This window comes from Grampus griseus, assembly GCF_964374135.1.
Source record: "Grampus griseus genome assembly, chromosome: 2".
Lineage (NCBI taxonomy): Eukaryota > Metazoa > Chordata > Mammalia > Artiodactyla > Delphinidae > Grampus > Grampus griseus.
In genome coordinates this window covers 173,473,738-173,498,522 of record NC_139018.1, presented here as the reverse complement: position 1 = coordinate 173,498,522, position 24,785 = coordinate 173,473,738, and the positions used below count along the sequence as shown (strand labels likewise).

At 43.4% G+C, this 24,785-nt stretch overlaps 1 protein-coding gene across 1 annotated transcript in view; it reads right to left on the bottom strand.

The window, feature by feature from the left end:
* The window catches only part of ARHGAP12 (Rho GTPase activating protein 12), a 110,066-nt gene extending 86,120 nt beyond the window's left edge, over positions 1-23,946 (bottom strand). The window contains exons 1-3 of the mRNA XM_082648279.1: positions 23,900-23,946; positions 7,328-7,366; positions 4,914-5,668 (exon numbers count right to left, since the gene is read on the bottom strand). Coding sequence (XP_082504405.1) covers positions 4,914-5,597 — 684 coding nt within the window. The 5' untranslated portion in view covers positions 5,598-5,668; positions 7,328-7,366; positions 23,900-23,946. The remainder of the gene's footprint in view (positions 1-4,913; positions 5,669-7,327; positions 7,367-23,899) is intronic.
* Positions 23,947-24,785: the final 839 nt, after the last annotated feature.

Sequence of the window (24,785 nt, the reverse complement as noted above, 5' to 3'; positions counted from 1 at the left end):
CAATGCAGGGGACACGGGTTCATGCCCTGGTACGAGAAGATCCCACATGGCGCGGAGCAACTAAGCCCGTGCACCACAACTACTGAGCCCATGTGCCACAACTACTGAAGCCTGTGCACCACAACTACCGAAGCCCGCGTGCCTAGAGCCCATGCGCCACAACAAGAGAAGCCATCACTATGAGAAGCCTGTGTACTGCAGCAAAGAGTAGCCCCCACTCACCTCAACTAGAGAAAGCCCGTGCACAAAACCAAAGACCCAACACAGCTAAAAATAAATAAATAAATAAATTGATTTTTTTAAAAAATGGATCACAGATTCAAATGTAAAACTATAAACTTTTAGGGGAAAAAAAATACTTGAGGCAAATATTTAGAATCTAAACCTACTGTGATGGTTAATTTTGTGTGTCAGCTCAGCTGGGCCACATATTTGGTGAAGCATTATTCTAGATGTTTCTGTAAGGGTGTTTTGGATGCAATTAACATTTAAATTGGTGGACTCTGAATAAATCAGCTTGCCCCCTGCCCCCAATAGAGTGGGTGGCCTCATCCAGTCAGTTGAAGGCCCTCAGACAACGGAAGACTGACCTCCCGTGCAAGAATAAGTTCTGCCAGCAGACAAACTTCGGATCTGAACTTCAACACTGGCTCTCCCCTGGGTCTCCGGCCTACCATCCCATCCTGCAGGTGTTGGACTTGCCAACTTGTATAATCACATAAGCCAATTCCTTAAAATAAATCTCTCTCCATACACACACACACACACACACACACACACACACACACACACACACGCCTTATTGCTTGTTTCCCTGGAGAACCCTGACTAATAGAGCTATATAGCGAGTTCTTAAGATTTGACACAAAAGCCTGATCCATAAAAGGGAAAATTAATAAATTGGACTTTATCAAAATTAAAAACCTTTGCTCTGCAAAAGACACTGTTAAGAGTACAAAAAGACATTGGGAGAAAATATTTGCAAATTATATATCTGACAAATGACTAGTATCTAGACTATACTAAAAAGAGACTCTCTAATCAGCTTGATGCTTTGTGATGACCTAGAGGGGTGGGATAGGGAGGGTGGGAGGGAGGCTCAAGAGGGAGGGGGTATGGGGATATATGTATACATAGAGCTGATTCGCTTTGTTGTACAGCAGAAACTAACACACCATTGTAAATTGCAATTACACTCCAATAAAGATTAAAAAAATAAAAAGTAAAAAAATAAAATAAAAAAATTTTAAAACTCAACAGTACAAAAGTCTAATTAAAAATAGGCAAAAGCCTTGAAGAGACATTTCAATGAGAAGGATCTATTGATGGCAAATAAGCACATAAAAGGTGTTCAACATCATTAGCCATTCGGGAAATGGAAATTAAAATCAGGAGCAATCACTACACACCTATCAGAATGGCTAAAATAAAAAAGAGACAACACCAAATGCGGGTGCGCATGCAGAGGACCTGGACCACAAGCACTGCTGACATAAGTGTAAAACGTGCAGCCGCTCTAGGAAACAGCTTGGCAGCTTCTTGAAAAATTAAACGTGCAACTGCCATATAACTGCTGCTTAATTTTCTTGAAAAGTTAAACAGCAATTATACACACGGGCATTTATGCCAAAGAAATAAAGAAGGTACGTTCACACAAAAACCTGTGCACAAACGTTATACGTAGCAGCTTTGTTTGCAAAAGCCAAAAACTGGAAACGCAGACATTCTTCAACGGGTGAATTATTTTTAAGTACGGTACATCCATACCATAGAATACTAGTTAACAACAAAAAGAACAAACCCTGATACACACAACAACCTGGATCAATCTCCAGAGAATCGTGTGGAATGATAAAAGCCAATCCCGGGGACTTCCCTAGTGGTCCAGTGGTTAAGAATCCACCTTCCAACGCAGGGAACGCAGGTTCAATCCCTGGCTGGGGAACTAAGATCCCACATGCTGCAGGGCGACTAAGCCCACATGCCACAACTAATAAGCCCACGCGCCACACCTAGAGAGCCCACGCATCTCAACTACTGAGCTTGTGAGCCACAACTAGAGAGAAGCCCACGTGCCGCAAAGAAGAGCCTGCACACTGCAACAAAGACCCCGCGTGCCGTAACTAAGACCTGAAACAGCCAAATAAATAAATAAATATTTTTTAAAAAGCCAATCCCAGAAAGCTACATAGGCTGTGAGTCCATTTATATAACATTCCTGAAATGACAATATTATAAAAATGGAGAACAGATTAGTGGTGGTGAGCGGTTAAGCGGCGTTGGGGGTGGGAGGGGAGCGGGTGTGGCCATTAAGAGGGCAACATAAGGGTTCGTTGTGTTGATGGAAACGCCCAGCATCTCACCTGTACCAACATCAACACCCTGACTGTGATACTACAGTCCAGTCTGGCAAGACGTTACAACGGAGGTAAATGGACAGAGGGCACAGGGGACCCCTCACTATGGTTTCCTACCACTGCTTATGGAGCTACAATCATCTCAAAATGGAAGTTTAGTTAAAGAAGACTGATCAGTACTACCATGTCAGAAGAATGAAAATCTCCTAGCAGAGACACGGCGGGGAGGGCGTAGATACTGACTGGGAAGGGGCTCATGGCTTTACACAAGCACAAATCTATCAAGCCATACATTTAAGATTAGTACAATTTACACACATGATTATATGCTATGCCTCAGTGAAAAATTATTTTAAGTTGCCTTTTGGTTATTAACCTTGTTCACTGTAACCATGATATGATTATATATATAATTTTTTTTAACTGTCTGTACATTTATCAACAATGAAACCGTGGGCAGCTTTTAGCAGAAGCTGTTTAGGTGGGGTGGTGAAGCCATAGGAGACCAGGTTAAGGAATGAGCAGGAAATGAGCGAACACAAAGAAGCAAATACGTGCAACTCTTTCCAGAAGTTGCCAGTAAAGAGTGATAAGGTGATACTCGGAAGGGAAGGTATTGCTGAAGAGCTTTACTAAAACAGGAAAACATGAGCAAATGTACATCCTGAGGGAAAAAACTTGGTAACTAATGAGTCTAAAGCCATACGAGCACAACGCTACACAATGTTTAGCAAAAGGTTTGTGAAAAAGAGGGAAAAGCAAACATGAAGAGACCACTCATTGATAGAAGATGCCACGCCTGCACTGCCTGTACTGGGGGGAGATCACTGATGACACTGGTGCACCTGTAGGTTTCATGGTGGGAATAACTGTAACAGAAACGACGACGACAACCGTAATGACAGCTCTGTGGTTCCGAACGCGTACTGCGATAGCCAGCCCCGAGGTGACCCTTAATGTCCCGTAGCCTGACATTCACACTCTGTGCTGTAACCTCCACAGAGAGCAGGGCTGAGCTGTGTGATTGCTAAGACATGACAGGGCGCAACTTCCAACATCGGGGCATAAAAGACAACGCAGCTTCCACCCTCTTCCCTCTTGGATGGCTCTGTCTAGGGGAAAGCTAGTCACAACATTCAAGCATCTGCAAAGAGGCCCAAACAGGACCACGGGAGTGACCATCCTAGAGGCAGCTGCTCCGGCCCGGCCAAGACTTCGTAAGACGCCAATCCCGTGAGAGACCCTAAGCCTTTAAAACCACCAACTAAGCTGCTTCTGAATGACTGAGCCACAGAAACTGTGACATAATAAATGTTTACTGTTTTAAGCCAGGAGATCTGGGGGTAATTTATTAAGCAGCAGTAGATACCTACTCTACTTGCTTGAGTGCCAGGCACGCTAGGTATACAGGAACCCACTCGTGATCCCCATGTCAAGAGGAGGAAACTGAGACACACAGAAGTTAAGTAACTGGCCCCAATTATCACTCAGCCGGCAAGAGATATGGACCCGGATTCAAATCTAAGGACAGCTCGATTAACTGCTGTGCATACGTCCTCCCCAAGCAGAAGCAGTTCCCACCCCACAGTTTTCACTTCTGCCGTGAAACAGAAGGCAAGACTATCTGCTAAGACAGCAGGGAAAAGCAGGTGAATCAGAGAACTGAATAAAACGGAAAAGGGCTGAAACAGCTGCCACAAAGAGCTAGGACGAGGTCTGGCTAGAGAAATCGAACAGGATTTCCAAATAGTCCAGGAGAGGTTAGGAGCCATGACCTTCCACGTAGTGAATTTAAGATGAGCACGATGAAGAGAACACAGGGCTGCTAGTGGACCTACACATAAAGCGTAATTTCAGGTGTGAAACAGTGGTGATGGCCAGATGGAAGAGAAAACACATGTCTTTCCCAAGTCCAACTAATACATAAGGAGCCACATGCAGAAAAATTCCAGGACACACGAAAGAAATATTCTACATCAAAGTATCACGTAAGGACTGAAGAAAAGACTAAGACGAATGATGATAAACTGACAGCAACTGCCTTGATCTCAAGCATCAGAAGTTTTTCTAGAGAACCTTCCCTTTTTCCTGTCTCCACTCAAAATGTCACAAGAAAAATTAAAACCTATAAAAGAAAAAGAACATACTAGTTCCATTACAATCGGACACACCTTAAGAGCAGCCTCACTGACTGAATTTGATGAATAAAACTTACAACAGAGCTTTAGGCCCAAAATTTATCAAATTCACTAATAATTAAACTTTTCTAAACACATTTCAGTTTCACGCATGTGCTTTTAAAATTACTTCACTTTACTTGACAAATTGACACAAAGGGGCTTCCCTGGTGGCGCAGTGGTTCAGAGTCCACCTGCCGATGCAGGGGACACGGGTTCGTGCCCTGGTCCGGGAAGATCCCACATGCCACAACGGGAGAGGACACAACAGTGAGAGGCCCGCGTACCGCAAAAAAAAAATAAATTTTAAATAGTAACACCTATAATTAAACGGTTATGAAGGTGGCACAAGTGTTCCATCGTCCACTTTCAGTCTTACCCTTATCTGCTCAGTGGAGCTGCTGCTAAGCTCATCACCGGACTCTGAATCGTGATGTATCCGTTCCGAGCCTTCTCCTGCTGAATCACAAGACTGTTCCTGGGAGAAGCCAGCTTTCTCTACGTCCAAGAACTCCGGACCAGGAAAGTGACCAAATAACCGTGTCCTATTCTGGCCAGAAACTTTGGGAGAATGTGAGTCACTGTTGAACTTTCCATTATTATGGGTCAGGTCCAGGCTGAGGTTGACAGTCTGACCTGGAATATAACTGGGTCCAAAATTCTGATTGGCATCACGAGTAAGACCTGTTCCTTGCACAGACGGCGACGGCTTTCCAAAACTTGAAAGCTCGGGCAATTTGCTCACATTTTCTGTGGACCTCTGCAGGTGGAGACTCTGCATCGTTTTCACAGAATGATTCGGCAGCCCCGCTGCCTGTTTCACAGGTGGCATCAGGGCTCTGCGGCCGACCTCCCTCACATACTGGGCAGGCACGTAAAACGCTTTGGAGTTCTCATCCAGCTTCACCTGCCACCAGTCATCGTTGGTCTTCTTCACCAGGATATATCGCTCCCCTTGTTTGATCACGACCTTTCTGTCCTTCGCTTCGTATTCGTAATCATATTCCACTTCAATATACACCTGCCCTGGAACAATCTTCCCACCTCTGTCAGCCATTTTCATTCCGTAATATTCACCTCTCAAAAAGGATGCTTTGCCACATTATGGCTCTGTGGCTTGTTGGATCGATACGGCTATTTTTATTTAAATGAAGGAAGAGAATGAAGAAAAAAGTTAACATAGTCTGGATTTTTAATATTCATTCACAAGCATCATAGAATAAAGAACATTACCTTCAAATCTCAAACCCAGAAATTAAACATGTGTCTAATATTGTATGTATGGTCCTGCATTACAAACACTCTCATTCTTACTGTAATCTACATTTTTCAGTCATTTATGACCAAAACTGAACCAATGACTGGAATGGTAAATACGCTAACCAACCAGACGTACGACTATCAAAAATAAGAGGTGAGAAGAACTTTCCTTCCTTTCATGACTACCTCAAACCTCCTTCACTTTCTTAGAAAGGCTCACTAACAATAACTAATACATGTTAGGCACTTAGCAAGGCCAGGCATTGCTCTAGGTTCACTGTATGCCTTATCAAAAACCCTCTTGGAAGCTGAGGCTGAATTTCAATGACCCTGAATTTCATTCACTGACCCTGTATTCTTTATTTTCTAAAATGATCAAGTGCATTAGTGAGCTGAAAAAAGTTATCCAAATATATGTTTCATTTTCTAATATAAACTGATTAAAAAGCAGCATTGTTTATTTTTAGGCAAAATACACACAAACAGAGAAAAGAATCTGCTAGTTTACTTTTGTTTCCTCTTACATCCACCCCAGGACGACGACATCCTCCTTAGCTGAATCCCACAAATCCCAGCAAATAACCAGTCTTTTTATTTGTAAATTTTACACACACACACACACACACACACACACACACACACACACACACACACCATGCAAAGTCTACTAGAAATATCCCTAAAATGGCTTGAGAAACCTAGGATTCACTGTTACAATTCCAAATATTTTAGTACCTCATAAAACACAGCATTCAAGCTTCAGAATGATCACAGCATCTCGATTTTGCTACAATTCAAGTCGAGCCCCAACTACTGTGGGATGAATTGTGTTCCCCAAAAAGGTATGTCTAAGTCCTAACACAGGACCTGTGAACGTGACCGTACTCGGAACTAGGGTCTTGGCAGATGTGATCAATTTGAGATGAGTTCACATTGATTAGGGTGGGCCCCAAATCCTTGGAGACAAGGAGAGGAGACGCGGAGGGAATAAGACCACGTGCAGACAGAGGCAGAAATGGGGAGTGAAGCAGCTACAAGTCAAGGAATGCCAGCAACCGCCAGAAACTGGAATGGGCGAGGAAGGATTCTCCCCTAGAGCCTTCAGAGGGAGCACAGAGGACCTCTGGCTCCAGAACAGTGAGAGAGTAAGTTTCTGTAGTTTTTAGGTCACCCAGCTGGTAGCACTTTGTTACAGCAGCCCTAGGAAAACACACTCAACCCAGCACTCCAGGATCCTCAGGCAAACCAGAGTAACTCTGACTAGTGAGATGTACCGGAAATGTTCCTACAAGGTCGCGTAGCCTCCCAATTTTCCTCAGCACCTAAGTACCGGCGCGGAACTATTTACACTATATGTGCAGTAACCACCACGCCCCTGCGGAAAACATCCTCTGAAACAGACAAAGCCCAGGTGATAACTAGTTAGGCATACAATTTCAGCAACTAAAATTTACTTTCTAGACAAACTACTTGAATAATAAATTTAATATAGTAATGTTGTTTCAAAAAAAATAATAAAAATAAAAAACTTACCTTAGAAGGAGAACTAAACAGCCAGTCTTACATTTAAACCTATAGAAAAAAAAATAATAAAGTTCATTAACTTTAACCGAGATTGCTTAAAGAAGGCTAAGAATGCAATGTTGCTCGCGGTTTTAGAAGCATAACTTTTTTACAACAACTATAAGGCACACAGTACAATTTTACATATCACGACTGCATCCAGCACCGCCCTCCAAACAAAGCACACTTTACCACTACCCCTCCTACTTCATTTCCACTTCATTTCAACTTCATTTTCGCCCTTAGTTTTTATCCTGACAGAAATATCTTTTCAAACTTCTAATAACATGAGTAACAACTTTTGTAAAATCGTTAGTAAAAAACAAACCCAGAATGTGAGACATTCCATGAGAAACACACCTGAACTCTTCAAAAACTCAATTTCATGAAAAATGAAAGAGAGAGAGAGATTCTTCTAGATTAAAGGCGACTACTGACACACAACAACTGAATCCACTCAGTGTCCTAACAGGTACCTAAAACTTAACCATACCCAAAATCTACCCCCCCACACCCCGACCCGCCCAATCTGCCTGGTCTTTCCCCACACAGTAAATAGAAATTCTAAGCTTCAAAGCAATCAGCCTTTATTTTCACGCATTACCAGGGCATTAGTCACTATGAACCTTAATCCTTTTACCTACATAAAAGGTTTTCACTACAACTTTTCAAAACTCCACATTGAAATACTTATCCTCAGGTGATGTTTTTTTTCTTTTACTTTCCAGGAAGTAATGAAATAACTTACGAAACATCTCTGAAGATACTGAAACAAGTCAGGGAACACACAGAAGGCTATAGGAGCTCAGGTGTACCAGAACTGCTCAGACACTGATCCGCGGGCATGGAGCAAAGGAAAGTATGAAGAGTAAGGAGTAAACTGCATGGTTTCCTGGTAGCACGGGAGGGGCCGTGGGGTGGAGTGCAGCACAGGTTAGCGGCGTCCACGCCCGGGCCTCTCACTGCCAGGCTTTACGACCACACCTTCCCCACCGACCGCAGAGGTATGGAGGAAGAGGAACCAGGGAAAACGGGAAGTCAGTTTCACCACGCTCAACATGGGACACCCAAACTAAAGTTCTCAGTACTGTAAAGCAAATAAGAAGTGGGAGGACAAGAAAGAGGAGAAGCAGTCAAAAGACATCCAGATAGAACAGGTAGTTGATACAAGGCAGATGACATGAGCAAGAGTGAGCACAGGGGTAACAGGACCTGAGAACAGGTTTCTAGTTAATACGGGGATGGGGGTGGGAAACGAACTGGGAAGCCCGAGACAACTGAAATAATAAACTTCTAGAAAGTCACGTAGCAGGAATTATGTATCACAATCCAAGGTCTAGGAAAAGTTAGATAAAATAAATATGAAGAGAAAAGCCCTATTATAAACTACAGATTCAAATAAAATTAAAATAATTGTGGGGTAGCTCTAGAAACTTGGATCTAAGGGAAATTTATCTGCATATATGTGAATAACATCTGCTGCCTATTTTTATTTAAAAACATAAGCTGCATTAAAACAAATGTTTGTGGTTTTAATTTTGGTTTGTTTCTTCGTCTATTCCCCAAACTGTGGATTTTTTTTTAAGTTTTTTATTGAAGTACACTTGTTTTACAATATCATGTAAGTTTCAGGTATACAGCACAGCACTTCAGTTATATATACATTCTTTTTCAGATTATTTTCCCTTATAGGTTATTACATAATATTGAGTATAGTTCCCTGTACTATACAATAGATCCTTCTTGATTATCTCTTTTTTAATTAAGAGTGATCATCTCTTTTATTTTTAATTTTTATTTTATTTTGTTTATTTATTTTTTGGCTGTGTTGGGTCTTCCATTGCTGTGCACGGGCTTTCTCTAGTTGCGGTGAGTGGGTGCTACTCTTTGTTGCAGTGTGCAGGCTTCTCACTGTGGTGGCTTCTCTTGCTGCAGAGCACGGGCTCTAGGCCCACGGGCTCAGTAGTTGTGGCATGCGGGCTCAGCAATTGTGGCTCGCAGGCTCAATAGTTGTGGCACACAAGCTTAGTTGCTCCACGGCATGTGGGATCTTTCCAGACCAGGGCTTGAACCCGTGTCCCCTTCATTGGCAGGCGGATTCCTAACCAGTGCGCCACCAAAGAAGTCCCTTGATTTTCTATTTTATACAGACTAGCCTGTGTATGTTAATCCCAAACTTCTAATTTATCCCTCCCCACACTGTGTATTCTTCTCTTTAGATTAGGTTGAGCACTGTTTATCCTGCTATCTTAACCTCTCAAGTATTTCGATTAGAATCTTGTTCAACTACGACGCCCTCTGAGCACAACACTCCTCCAATTGAAACATATTCTACACTTATCACCACACTCCTCCACCCTTTTTCATCACACACACACCTACTAAGCACCCAACCACGAGGATAGAGTTTTTGCACATCTACTATTCGGTAACAACCACTGCTTTTCTTTGAGGCGTGAAAAGCCTCTTACCAGTGGTCCTCTTCCTCAAGCTTCAACAAGAACAGACACACCCAGAGACACAGAACGTTTTACAACTTTTATTTCTTCCCCACCCCCACCAAAGTCAGATTCATTTCTACCAGGCTATTTTAAAATCTAATGGACTCCTCCTTTCTGTCTACCAATTTTTCTCATTTTCTTTCCTAGCACAAATTACACAGCCAGCAAATGTTATCTTCCCCCAAGACATCTGCTTTAATCAACTACATCTCACAGCGTGAGATCCTTACCAGGTACATCAAAAAGTAAACAAGTAAACAAAGTCTTAAGAGGACTGGGATAATTGTATCCATAATTAATGACCTTACAATTTAAGTCTGATACATACATGTACAACATACTTAGCAATTCTAACACCATGAACAACAAAATGCTAATATAGCCTCACACACATATTAACCCACTTAAAAATACCACAATTTAAGCACCGATTCTTGACACTAAGTCCTCCAGTAGCTTTAAAAGTACTTGTTTAAAATTAACACTCCCTAAACAGCCCTCTACTAAAGAAATCAATTAAACTTAATGAGCACAACAAAAAAGTTAAAAACAACTCCAGCATAAGTTCCACAATAAGAAATTATTCCACCAAATAATTTTGTAGATTGTACACTTAACAAGAAATCACAGGCCATGATAGGGCACCTAAGGTTTTTTTCTTAATGCATGATCCCTGTTTTCTAAGAATAAAAACATATAGAATATAAGATATATATTTAGGCCTAAAGAACAGAAGCAAAATGTACTCATTGCTATTATAAACTATTCTGGTCATAAAGAAATAGCAAAAATAGGAACACCAGAAAGGAGACAGGAAATAATCAGGTAACTGGAAAGCAGCAGAAAACTCAGCCAAGCACAAACTGGTAAAGGAAATTCACACCCAGATTGAAATATGAAACAAAAATGAGGAAACAACAAAAGAAGTACTTGGGAGAGCAAGCAGATTTTAATAAAAATGATATTTGCGGGCTTCCCTGGTGGCGCAGTGGTTAAGAATCTGCCTGCTAATGCAGGGGACACAGGTTTGATCCCTGGTCCAGGAAGATGCCACATGCCACAGAGCAACTAAGCCCGTGAGCCACGACTACTGAGCCTGTGCTCTAGAGTCCGTGAGCCACAACTACTGAGCCCACGTGCCACAACTACTGAACCCACGTGCCACAACTACTGACCTGCGCTCTAGAGCCCATGCTTTGCAACAAGAGAAGCCACTGCAATGAGAAGCCCGCGCACCGCAACAAAGACTAGCCCCCGCTCGCCCCAACTAGAGAAAGCCCACGTGTGGCAACGAAGACCCAACATAGCCAAAAATTAATTAATTAATTAATTAATTTTTTAAAAAAAGAAAGAAATGAGGTGGACGTAAGAAATTTTTCTTGGATTGTTACAAGAGTGAAGAAAATATTCCAATTTAAAAAGGAAGAAATATAACCTTGGGTTTGACAATTAGTCTTTAGATATACCGCTAAATGCATAATCCATGAAAGAAAAAATTAAATAGGACTTTATTAAAATTAAAAACTTCTGCTCTGTGAAAGATAATGCTGGGAGAATGAAAACACAAACCACAGACAAGAAGAAAATATTTGTAAAATACACATCTGATGAAAGACTTTTATCCAAAATATACAAAGAACTCTTAAAACGCAAAAGAACCAAATTCTTTTTTTTTTTTTTTTTTGCGGTACGCGGGCCTCTCACTGTTGTGGCCTCTCCCACTCCGCCTGTGGCGGAGTACAGGCTCCGGACGCGCAGGCTCAGCGGCCATGGCTCACGGGCCCAGCCGCTCCGCGGCATGTGGGATCTTCCCGGACCGGGGCACGAACCCGTGTCCCCTGCATCGGCAGGCGGACTCTCAACCACTGCGCCACCAGGGAAGCCCCAGAACCAAATTCTTTAATCGAAAATGATCTGAAAAGAGACATCATGAAAGAATATATGCAGGTGACAAATGAGCACATGAAAAAATGCTCAACATTGTCATTAGGGAATTGCAAATTAAAACGAGATACCACTGTACAACTATTAGAACGTCTAAAATCCAAAAAAACTGACACCACCAAATGCTGATGAGAGTATACAGCAACAGGAACTTTCATTCACTGCTGATGGGGATGCAAAATGGTTCAGCCACTTTGGAAGACAGTTTAACAGTTTCTATTGATACAAAGCTAAATGTTGTCTTAACCATACAATCTAGCAATCACATCCCTAGGTATTTACCCAAATGAGTTGAAATCTTATTTCCACAAAAAGTCCTGCATGAAAATGTTCAGAGAAGCTTTATAACTGCACAAAACTGGAAGCAACCAAGATGTCCTTCAGTAGGAGAAAGGATAAACTGCGAGACAGCCAGACTTACAATACTATTCAGTGATAAAAAGAAAAGAGCTATCGAGCTACGAAAAGACAGAAATGAATCTTAGATATATTTTGCTAAGTGAAAGAAAAAAACATAGCCTGAAAAAGCCACATACGGAATGATTATATTATATGACATTCTGGCAAAGTCACAACCATAGAGACAGTGATTGCTGGTGTTAGGACGAAGGGGGGGGGGGATTCCATAGATGAAGCACAGGGGATTCTTTTAGGTCAATGAACTATTCTGTATGATACTGTAATGGTGGACACATGACATTATGCCCTTGTCAAAACCCATTAATCTTTACAACACAAGCATGAAGTTCAATGTTTGCAAATTCTAAACAATCATTTAGGAGGTCGGGGGAATCCCAGGATGGAAAGCAGATGTGACAAGATAGTCTAACGGTATTACACATACATGGAATGACCTCACTGAATGGAGAGGGGATGGAGGGAGAGGTTAACCTCACTCATTCTGGAAATAAGTGAGGTTTATAAGAACACAGATAAAGGAACTGCACATAAGCACCGTGTTCTAACACATAAAAAACATTCCCCATGGGGTATGAATTAAAAATTCTGATACTGCTATACATGTACACACACTGGACTTGAATAATTAAGTACACAGAATGCAGATGTGGGCACCAAGTTTCCCAGTGTTGGAATACGAATTTATAGACATGCAAGGGAGAAGGCTAGAATGGTCCTGGGGTAACACATTAGACTTGGAGACAGAAATATGAACTCACTTTGAGCTTACCACAGACAGATGATTACATAAAGAAGTATTACAGGTATATGTCTATACACTGCTTAGTACACCATACACAGATCCTTGCTGTCAGTAAAAATGACACCTTGGCAGCAACAAGCACACCTAGCACCCAGATTTGGTTTCTAATACCATTCTCCAAATAAAGGAACCGAGGCTCTTTGGAGAAATGACTGATTCAAGGGCTGGGGCAGGAAATATACAAGGTGAGCCTGGAGCCTGTAGTGACACATTCTCCCCACCTGGTTTTTACGTACTTGATTTAAATGCTTCCTATCATTAGACACTGTCTTCTTAAACAGTAACTCAAATTAAAAGTGGTATCATGCATATTTGATATTCCTATTAACATATCTTACATTATGCTGTCCCACCTTTAAATAAGTTAAACAAAATTACATTTCTTTTGTTCTTTACTTTTACACACTGCTTTTCTCATCAAAATACAAATTACAAGTATTTAAGAGGTATTAGGAGTTCTCCATTATCACTGTTTGTTACAGCTTCAAAATCATTCTAAAATGATCTCTTCTTATACATGGAAATCTAACTACTGACCCAACTGATATAGGGTAGAAAGTGAGGAGAGTACTGTATCCAAAAAATTTCACAAATTCAGTACTTTAGGAAAACAGCCCTGATCAAGCCCTTCAGACCAAAAACTATTAAACTGGCTTTTAAACCCCTCGGATTCACTTGCACACACTAAGACTTTTTTTTTTTTTTACATCTTTATTGGAGTATAATTGCTTTACAATGGTGTGTTAGTTTCTGCTTCATAACAAAGTGAATCAGTTATACATATACATATGTTCCCATATCTCTTCCCTCTTGCGGTCTCCCTCCCTCCCACCCTCCCTATCCCACCCCTCCAGGCGGTCATAAAGCACCGAGCTGATCTCCCTGTGCTATGTGATGATGCAGGATACCAAGAAGATAGCCTAAAGGTAAAAAACACATAATCAGTAAAAAGTCTAAGGAACAAAAAGAACTTTTTCTTGAACCAATAGGTTAAACCTCCCTTTCCTTCATATGCTGTGTCATCAAAAGCCACCTATACCAACAATAGCTCCACATCAACCTCTAAAACCAGCCTTCTACGATCTTCACTTAGCCTCTACATTCTTCAGCTCTTTACTTCCTGCTACATGCACTCTAGTCAATGGATTCTTCCTCCTATATCCTCATCACCTGAGTCCCATATTTTAATTTCTCACTAAGAACTTCCTAAAATAATCAGCTAAGGGAGTTCCCTGGTGATCTAGTGGTTAGGATTGCCAGCTTTCACTGCCGTGGCCCGGGTTCAGTCCCTGGTCAGGGAACTGAGATCCCGCAAGCCGTGTGGCCTGGCCAAAAAAATAAATAACTAAAATAAAATAATCAGTTAAAAAAAAAACCCAGAAGAAAGAAATTAAGATTTTTACAGTTCACACAATTTTCCTCTTGCCTCTGTGGCATCTCGCCCACCCTACCTGTTGTAACAACCCCATGCCCAGGGTCTCAGTCCACATCATTATACAAGTTGTTATGTATTAAGGAGAAAATCATAATCTTGGTCTTTAAGCAGTTTAATAGGATTTCCAATCCTCTAACAATTCACTTTAGAAGAAAAACTCCATTCACTTCACAACTCCACTGGCTACCCAAGCATTAACCACCAGCCCAACCCATTCAGATATTCCTCTGAAACTATACATGCTACCGTCTTAATCTCGGAGATGACTATTTACATTCAACCACTTTCAAATGTTTACCTAATCCCATGCTTTAAAAAAAGATACAGTCCACAAAACAAACACAAATACAGCTACAAGTCCAGTGATCATTACGGTCTGGTCACTGCAAAGTTCTAGTCAGACATCAGCAACTTACTTAAAAAAAGAAATAAGTACTCATTATAATGCTTAAATTATGCCAATCTACTTCAAATTAAATTGTGATAAGGACAGTCAGGTAGGCAAAGGACTTGAATAGACGTTTTTCCAAGGAAGATACACAAATGGCCAATAAGCAAATCAAATGCAAATCAAAACCACAATGATAGGACCTTCCTTGGTGGCGCAATGGTTAAGAATCCGCCTGCCAGGGACTTCACTGGTGGCCCAGGGGTTAAGAATCCACCTGCCAATGCAGGGGACACGGGTTCGAGCCCTAGTCCGGGGAAGATCCCACATGCTGCGGAGCAACTAAGCCCGTGTGCCACAACCACTGAGCCTGTGCTCTAGAGCCCACGAGCCACAACTACTGAGCCCGCGTGCCACGACTACTGAGCCCGCGCGCCTAGAGCCTGTGCTCCACAACAAGAGAAGCCACTGCAATGAGAAGCCCATGCACCACAAAGAAGACCCAACACAGCCAAAAATAAATAAATAAATAAATAAAGTATCCGCCTGCCAATGCAGGGGACACAGGCTCCAGCCCTGGCCCAGGAAGATCCCACATGCCTCGGAGCAACTAAGTCCATGCACCACAACTACTGAGCCTGTGCTCTAGAGCCCGCGAGCCACAACTACTGAGCCCACGTGCCACTACTGAAGCCTGCACACCTAGAGCCCGTGCTCCACAACAAGAGAAGCCACTGCAATGAGAAGCCCACGCACCGCAACGAAGAGTAGCCCCCGCTCGCCGCAACTAGAGAATGCCCACACACAGCAACGAAGACCCAAAGCAGCCAAAAATAAAATAAATGTATAAAAACAAAACAAAAAAACACAGTGATACACCACTCCATACCCATTAGGGTGGCTACTGTAAAAATAACAACAGAAATAACAAGTGTTGGTGAGAATGTGGAGAAACTGGAATTCTTATGCATTGCTGGTAGAAATGTAAAATGGAGAATGCAGTTTAAATCACCTTATACCTGTCTATTCCAAAACCATAAAAATCACTAAAATCCTCACATAGCTTTTACAGATTCTCTTTCAAAGTAAATACTATAAGGCAAATAAACATTCAACCTTTTAGAAAACTGAAAAGTAGCACTTCTGTAGCACACAGACAATGATGAACTACTACTGCTACCAATCCCCTAGAGGTTTCTGTCCTCTACTGGGGAAAAAAACCCCCACAAAATTCCATGATTATTCATCTTTATTCCATTTAAATTATTTTACAAACCATTAAATATCCTATAATGCAAACTAAAACCAAAACAAGATATCACTATCCACCAACTATAATAAAGTTATTTTTAAAAAACAAAGACAATGTCAAGTGCTGACCAGGATACCAACAACTGGACACACATTCAGTGCTAGTGGGAACGCTAAATGGTATAGGCAGGCAGTTCAGTTTCTTATAAACATACATTTTCTTTCTCTCTCTTTTTTTTTTTTCTTTATTTTTGGCCACGCTGTGTGGCATGTGGGATCTTCAATTCCCGGACCAGGGATCGAACCCATGCCCCCTGCATTGGGAGCATGGAGTCTTAACCACTGGACCACCAGGGAAGTCCCTAAGCATACATTTTTTGTTGATTATATTCTGGACCATGAAACAAATCTCAATAAATCTAAAAAGACTGAAATAATATGAAGAATGTTCTCTGACAATTGAATTACATTATAAATTAATAAAAAGATATATTAAAACCCACAAATTTGCTGTTAGAATTTAAACAACATACTTCTAAATACCTCAGAGGTCAAAGAAGAAATCAAACAGGAAATTTGAACCGGATGAAAACGAAAAGGTGACAGCTCAAAATTTGTGGGATGCAGCTATAGTAGTGCTTAGAGAAAATTTATATACTAAATGCCCATAACTAGAAAAGAGAAAGGTCTCAAATCAGTGATGTAAACTTGCACTCTAAGAAACTAGATAAAGAGCAAATTAAACCCAAAGCAAGCAGAAGAAAGGACATGATAAAGGTCAGAGCAGAAAGCTGTAAAAGATAGAAAAATGTTAGAGGGAATCAATGAAACCAGAAGGTAGTTCTTCAAGAGGATCAGTAACACTGACAATCCTCTCGCCAAACTGATCAGGAACTGAAGAGAAGAAACACAAATTACCAGTATCGGGAATGAGACAGGAGATATAACCACATATCCTAAAGACACTGAAAGGAAGATAAGAGAATATTATGAACAGCTTTATGCTGATAACTTCAACAACTCAGTGAACCAGATAAACTCCTTTGGCAAATTACCAAAGCTTAAGAAGAAACAGATAACCTAAATAGTCCTATATTTATTAAATAAATTGAATCCGTCTTTAAAAATCTTCCCACAAAGAAAACTCCTGGCCAAGATGGCTCCACTGGTGAATTTTACAAAATGTAAGGAAGGTAATACCAATTCTACACAAACCTCTTAAAGAAAATCGAAACAGAGGAAAAACATCCCAACTCATTCTATGAAGTCAGCATTCTCCTCATACCAAAACCAGACAAAGACGTTATAAAAAAGAAAAACTACAGACCAATATCCCTCATGAAAATAGACACAAATGTCTCAGACACAAACTTATCTCCAACAAAGAACTCATATCTAGAATATATAATAACTGTACAAGCCATTAAGAAGAAATATGACCCAATTAAAAAAGGGCAAAAGATAGGAACAGACAAGCGTTCATATCCAAGGAAGATCTATAGATGGTAAATAAGCCCATGAAAAGATGCTCAACATCTTTAGTCGTTAGGGAAATGCAAATTAAAAACACAAAGAAATAACATCACACGTCTACTAGAATGACTAAAATTAAAAGACTGACGATACCAGTATTTCTGAGAATGTGGAGCAACCAGAACTCTCAAATACTGCTGGTGGGGATGTAAAATGGTACAACCACTTTGGGAAAAGTTGGAGAGAGTCTTAAAAGCTTGAAATATACATCTACCATATGACCCAGGGATTCTACTCCTAGGTAGTCACCAAAGAAAATGAAGACACATGCCCACACAAAGACCTGTATGTGAATGTTCACAGTGGCTTTATCTGTAATAGTCCCTAATTGGAAACAACCCAATGTCCACCAACAGGCGACTGGATAAACTAATTGTGTAATATCCACACAATAGAATACCACTCAGCAATAAAAGGAACAAACTACTGATACACACAACAAACTGGATGAATCTCAAAATAATTTTGCTGAGTGCAAGTAAGTCAGAAAGAGAAAAACAAATACCGTATGCTAACACATCTATATGGAATTTAAAAAAAAAATGGTTATGAAGAACCTAGGGGCAGGACAGGAATAGAGACGCAGATGTAGAAGATGGACTTGACATGGGGAGGGGGAAGGGTGAGCTGGGACGAAGTGAGAGAGTGGCATGGACATATATACACTACCAAATGTAAAACAGATAGCTAGTGGGAGGCAGCCGCATAGCACAGGGAGATCAGCTCAGTGCTCTGTGACCACCTAGAGGGGTGCGATAGGCAGGGTGGAAGGGAGACGCAAGAGGGAGGAGATATGGGGATATATGTATAGCTGATTCACTTTGTTATAAGCTAACACACCATTGTAAAGCAATTATACTCCAATAAGGATGTTAAAAAAAAAAATTTGCTGAGTGAAAAAAATCCAGACAAGAAAGAGTGCATACTGTACGATTCCATCTACATAAAACCCTAGAAAATGCAAAGTAATACATAGTGCCAGAAAGCAGATCAATAGTTACCAGGGAACAAGGGCAACAAATTACCTTTGGGCTCAAGGAAATGGGGAGGTGGGTGAAGGATATGCTTGCTATCCTGATAACGGTGATGATTCATATGTCCAAACTCATCAAACTACACACTTAAAATATGTCCAGTTTATTTTACAGCAATTATACCTCAATAAAGCTGTTAAGACAAAACCCTTATAATGCAATGGCTTTATGCAGGGGACACGAGTTCGAGCCCTGGTCGGGGAAGATCCCACATGCCCCAGAGCAACTTTATATATATTTAGAATGGCTTTACATACATATAAAGGATATTTTGTAGGGTAAGGATACCAGCAACAGGAATTCTCATTCACTGCTGGTGGTAATGCAGAGTGGTACAGCTACTCTGGAAAGCATTGGGGCAGTTTCTTATAAAGTTTAACATACGATCTCGCAATTCCTCTTCTAGGTATTTACCCAAGAAAAATGAAACCATAAATCCCTGAAAAGGCCTTACATGAACATCCATAACAGCTTTATTCATAACAGCCAGAAACTGGAAATGACCCAGAGGCCTATCAACTGGTGAATGCCTAAACTAACTGTGATACACTCGTCTGTAAAACAGCAAACAATACAAACTTCAGAAGATCCCTGTGAAAATGGGTAGAGAAAACATGAAAAAGTACTTAGTAAATTATAAAGCGTGATAAAAAGCTTCACATTAATCACAGTTTACTCAAGGAAGCCAAATGGAGACAAAAGCATATATACATGTAGTATGTAGCCTTTCATGTCTGGCTTGTTTCACCTAGAACAATGCTTCTGAGATTCATTCATGTCTTTGTATGTATCTGCAGTTCACCCCATTTTATCGTTGAGTGTTTTATTTTATTGTATGTATATTTTAACTCAAAACTGATTTTTTTAAAACAAACCAGTAATATACAGCAAAATACAGGTAATTTTCAACTAACTTTAAAGATATCACTCTAACTGGTAAATGTATTCTGAATTCTCCTGTGGTAAAGGAACAGAGAACTCAGGGTGGGAGGACTGAAATTTAAATCAGGATTTGCCATGTATTAGCTCTCAGGCCCTCAGCACCTCAACTATCTGTAATACAAAAGAAACACCACAAACCTCAAAAGATCCTTGTGAAAATGGAAAGACAAAAAAGTACTTTGTAAACTACGAGGCATGATACAGAACACGCACATCAATCAGTGCTTATTCAAAGCAGCAAAACTTGTAGAGAAGGAAAACACTCACAAATGAACTGATTGCTCTTAAATTAGTCCCTCCTCAAACGTCCCTGTTTCTGCCTCTTGCTACCTAAGACAAGTCACCTAACCTCTCTGAGCCTCAGTATTGTTTCCATTTGTGAAAAGGAGCTAACTAATGGTACATATCACATATTGGGAGAGTTAAATGAGTAAATATGTGTAAAGGACTTGGCATAATCCCTAGCACATGCTAAGTGTTTTATAAGTTTTAGCTCTTATTACAAAAATACTATTATTGGGAATTCCCTGGAGGTCCGGTGGTTAGGACTCTGAGCTTCCACTGCAGGGGGCCTAGGTTCGATCCCTGATCAGGGAACTAGGATCCCCGAAGCCATGAGGCGTGCCCCCCCCAAAAAAAATACCATTATTACCCTATGAGACCTAACAGTAGCCTCCATCCTGCCCACCCAAGCTGCTACAGTGCAGGTCACATTAGCGATCTAGATCACTGCTTCTCACTTTTAGTGAAAGACGGCGTCACCTGGAGAGCTTCTTTCAAAAAAAAAACAAAAAAACATTCTTGTAGATGAGCTTTAGATCTACAGAATTACTGCAAAGATGGCAGAGTTCCCATACACACTGTCCACAGTTTCCCCTACTACAAACATCTTACCTTAGTATGGCACATTCGTCATATTCAGTGAACAAATACTGATACCTAATAATGTCCATATTCCTTAGTCTTTCCCCAATGAACTTCTTCTGTTCTGGGATCCCATCCAAAACATCACATATACATTTCGTAGTCATATGCTGCAAGTTACCGAGACTCCAGATATTCTAAGGAGAGTAGGTTTGTGGGGGCCCTAAAATGTCCATTTCTAACACGTTCCCAAGGGCTGCTGATAGGGCCAATGTGAACACACACTGAGAACAGTACTGATCTGGATTCTAGACTCCAGAACCATGCTGCTCAACACAGCAGGCAAACGTGGTTCCTGAGCATGTGAAGTACGGCTAATCTAAACTGAGACGTGTGGAAGTGTCAAATACATATGGGGTTTTGAAGATGCCATGTAGACAAAAATGATGATAAAATTTATTTCATGGTTTCTTTTTAACTTTACCTATCATGTGAGTACTAAAAACCTGAGAATTACACAGGTGACTGGCATTACATTTCTATTGGACAGGAGCAGTCTGAAGTCCCGGCAGCAACGGTATCATCGGGGGCTTGTTAGAAGTTCAGGTGATTCCCATGCACAAAGAAATCTGAGAAGGAACAGATTATCAACAGGGGAAGGGTGCTCACAGACATCAGTGTCTGGCAGTTCAGTTCAAATGAAAAGCTGCTCAACTGCAAAATGAAACTGCAAAATACTAAGTCAATATAATAAGAAAATGGCTGAATCACTGCAAAGCCATCCACAGATGAGGGTGTGGCACGATCAGAACAGTTAACAACTGAAGGAAAGAAAACACAAAGACAGTGGCCCAGTGGGTTCCTCAAAAGAGAATGATTTGAAAAGCATGATTTGAAGCACAATGATGCTATGTGGTACCATCCTGCCTTTTCACATCTGATTCATTCTACAAAGCAGTGCGTATTTGCAATTACGACTAAAATTGTTAAATGTAAGATAAGATAAACGTTTAATTTCACTTTTTTTTTTTAATTTCACTTTTCTCTCCCACTATTATAAAACTGTTCTGCCCATTTTAGGCAGGTTTACCTTTAGCTGCTTTTTCCTAGTACCAATTTTCTCAGATAAGCAAAAACCAGTACTACCACTTAGTAATTTTACACATCACCACATTCACTGTTTGAATTAATTTAAACTGTTTATTACCCTTTTGTGCTCAGAAATGTCAACTGCATTACTTAAAGAACTTACATTCGTAAAACCCATTTTCTGTCAACTTATTAAAAAAACCACTCAGCAGATACTTTCTAATTAATGAAAGAAAAGCCAAATGACTGACTACAAATAACACGCTGTTTTTCTGCAGTATTTACATATTTTCACTTGTGCCTCACAACTAGTGCAGTAATTTGAAAAATCTAAAGGTATGTAAAATATTGACTATATATGGACAACTATTCTACAGAGGGCATCATATTAAGAATCAATGAAGGACTTCCCTGGTGGTGCAGGGGTTAAGAATACGCTTGCCAATGCAGGGGACACGGGTTCGAGCCCTGGTCCGGGAAGATCCCACATGCCGCAGAGCAACTAAGCCCGTGCGCCACAACTACTGAGCCTGCACTCCAGAGCCCGCGAGCCACAACTGCTGAGCCCGCGTGCTGCAACTACTGAAACCCGCGCGCCTAGAGCCCGTGCTCCGCAACAAGAGAAGCCACTGTAACGAGAAGCCCACGCACCGCAACGAAGAGTAGCCCCCGCTCGCCGCCACTAGAGAAAGCCCGCGCGCAGCAATGAAGACCCAACGCAGCCAAAAATAAATTAATTTTTTAAAAAGAATCAATGAGTTAGCAATCTTCTCCAACGTCTGTCGTTCATCAAGTATAAATAGAAACCTATCAGCCAGTACTGCGGCATGCGCACGTAATCTGGTACATTAGTCTGTATTTAACTCATTTTTCCCAGAGAGCCCCCCCAGAGCAGCAGAGCTACTACCTGCAACCACGGGTCACACCTACATGCCCAGCTTCTCTGGCTCTTCGGGGTGCCCCACTCAGGGTCAAGTCTTCAGAGCCCGGCTCACTACTCTGGGCTCCCAAATCCCTGCTGTGAAACATTTGCAAGGCATTTTTAAAACAGAGATAAAGAGAAAATACTGGAGCCAGCAGCCAGACTGTCTACTGGGACCAAAAGACAGACAAAGATGCCCCATCCTGTAACGCACCCTCCTGCGGATCAGGAAAGAACACTGGATATGGACCAACATACACCTCCAGGCCTCCGTTTCCCAGCGTTTAAGTGGGAAAGAGGCGGGGCTAGGAACTGGACACTTGTTTTAACCACCTTTCACTGTAACATTCAAGAGTCTTTGAAGGTCTCGCCTTCAGACGCGGGGGGCGGAATCTGAACCCGAGCGACTCCTCATTCAAAGCTCGTTCCTCTCTACGTCACCTCCCCTTAGGAGCATGTGCGTAACTGCTCAATAAAGTCTACCTCATCGCGTCATGATTAACCATAAGGCAGCACGAGTGTTAACTGGCTCTACCCACCACACACACTCTACTTGGAAAGACATCAGAACTTTCATAAAGCCACGCTCTGAACATTTTTGTTTTCGCCTTCGCAAGTGCATTGAAAACTGCGGCTGCAGTCAGAAAGAAAACACCACACGCCTCGAGAACGCCAGGAGGCCGTGCCCTTCTCAGGGCTGATGACCCTGTGGCCTTTTCGTCTCAAAGGGTCTTCGGTACCTTCAGCCGCAACACGTCAAAGACAGTCATGCTTATAAGACAACCCACCACCCCCGAGGACAGTGCACAGCATTCTTTAAACTCAAGGACCCGGAGGAGATTCCTCGCAGAAGGGCTGGAAAGGAGCAAGAGCCCATCGAGCAGGGGCGGGGCACCTCTGAGGGCTGCAAGGCCTCGCGTGCCCAGTGCTGAGGTCAACAGCCCTCGAGGGGAGGCCCTGGGGGAGGGAGGTTGCAGCCCCGGCAGTGCTGGCGAAGCGGGCACGGCGGCGGCGGGAGGCCAGGAAGGAGGGCGGCACCGCCGGCCTTTTACACACGCACACGCGCACACACACACACACACACACACACACAACCCAACACCCTCTTTCCTGGGGGCGGGGCGGGGCGGCGGGCACTGCCCTCTCACAGGAAGTCAGGACACCCGGGGGGCAGAGGAGCCGCAAGTTCCAGCCATTTAAACCCCGTCGCCCCAGTCGGCCGACCGACCGGCAGCGGCCCCCGGCCCCGCGCCGGCCCCGCGCCCCGACTCCGCCGGCCGCGCCCACGACCGCACCTCTCGCACCCCAGCGCCGCCGCGCGCCCGCACACGCCTCCCCCAGCCCCGCAGCCCCGGCCCCGGGCGCCTTTGTGCAGCGCCGCCCCGACCTGCCCGCCCGCGGCCCGCCCCCCCCTCACCGAGGGCCCGGCGGCCCCGCGGGGGGCGGCTCCCTCCTGGCCCAGCTCGGCGGCGACGGCGGCGGCGGCGGCGGGGCGCCCAGGCGAGCCCGAAGGGCGCTCACTCGGCGGCGGCCGCGGCCGGCGCGTCCCCGCAGGCTGCCCTCCCGGTGAGACAGAGTTCCAGGGCACGTCGGAGCGCGCCGGCGCGGGGGCGGGGCGGGGCGTGGCCACGTGACGGGGGCGGGGCGCGGCCACGTGACGGCCCGGCGGGCGCGGGGGGAACCGGCGGCACGGAGCCGGGAGGGGGAGGGGAGGCCGAGGGAGGGGCGCGGCCGGCGCGCGGAGCTGCCGGCGGAGGGGGGCGGTGGCGCCTTGTACATGCGTAGTGGGAGACGCTGAGGAAGCGCTCGTGGGGAAAACGTGGGACGGGCCCACGGGAGACGGCCCGAGCGCTGCGTGGCGGAAGTGGGACCCAGGGAAGGAGGGCCTGCCCCGTTCCTCGGCACGCTGGGAGCGCTGCCGGCGTCGGTCAGCCGTTCCCGCGCCCGGAAATCCCGCGGGGAGGCTCGGGAAGAGTCCTCGCGCGACCTCAGCGGGACGGAACGCAACTCTGGAGGCCCTGATCCCTGACCCGGTCCTTGCGAAGCTGTCCTTCGCCGGGACCACCCGGGCAGAGTGCGGGGCCAGCGCGCACACTCCGCGGGCGGGCGGCCGGCGCCAGGGCGGCCTGACCGCTCACCCCGCGCCCCGCCGTCCACTGGCCTGCAGTGTGCAGGCCCCGGGGGGCCACGGTGTCATTGCCCGAAGTCACCCCAGCTTGCAGCGCTTGCAGGATGGCAGCACAGACTCCGGAAGTCAGAGGCGTGAAAAGGTTTCCCGTGGGGATCCGGGGGCGGGAGTTGTG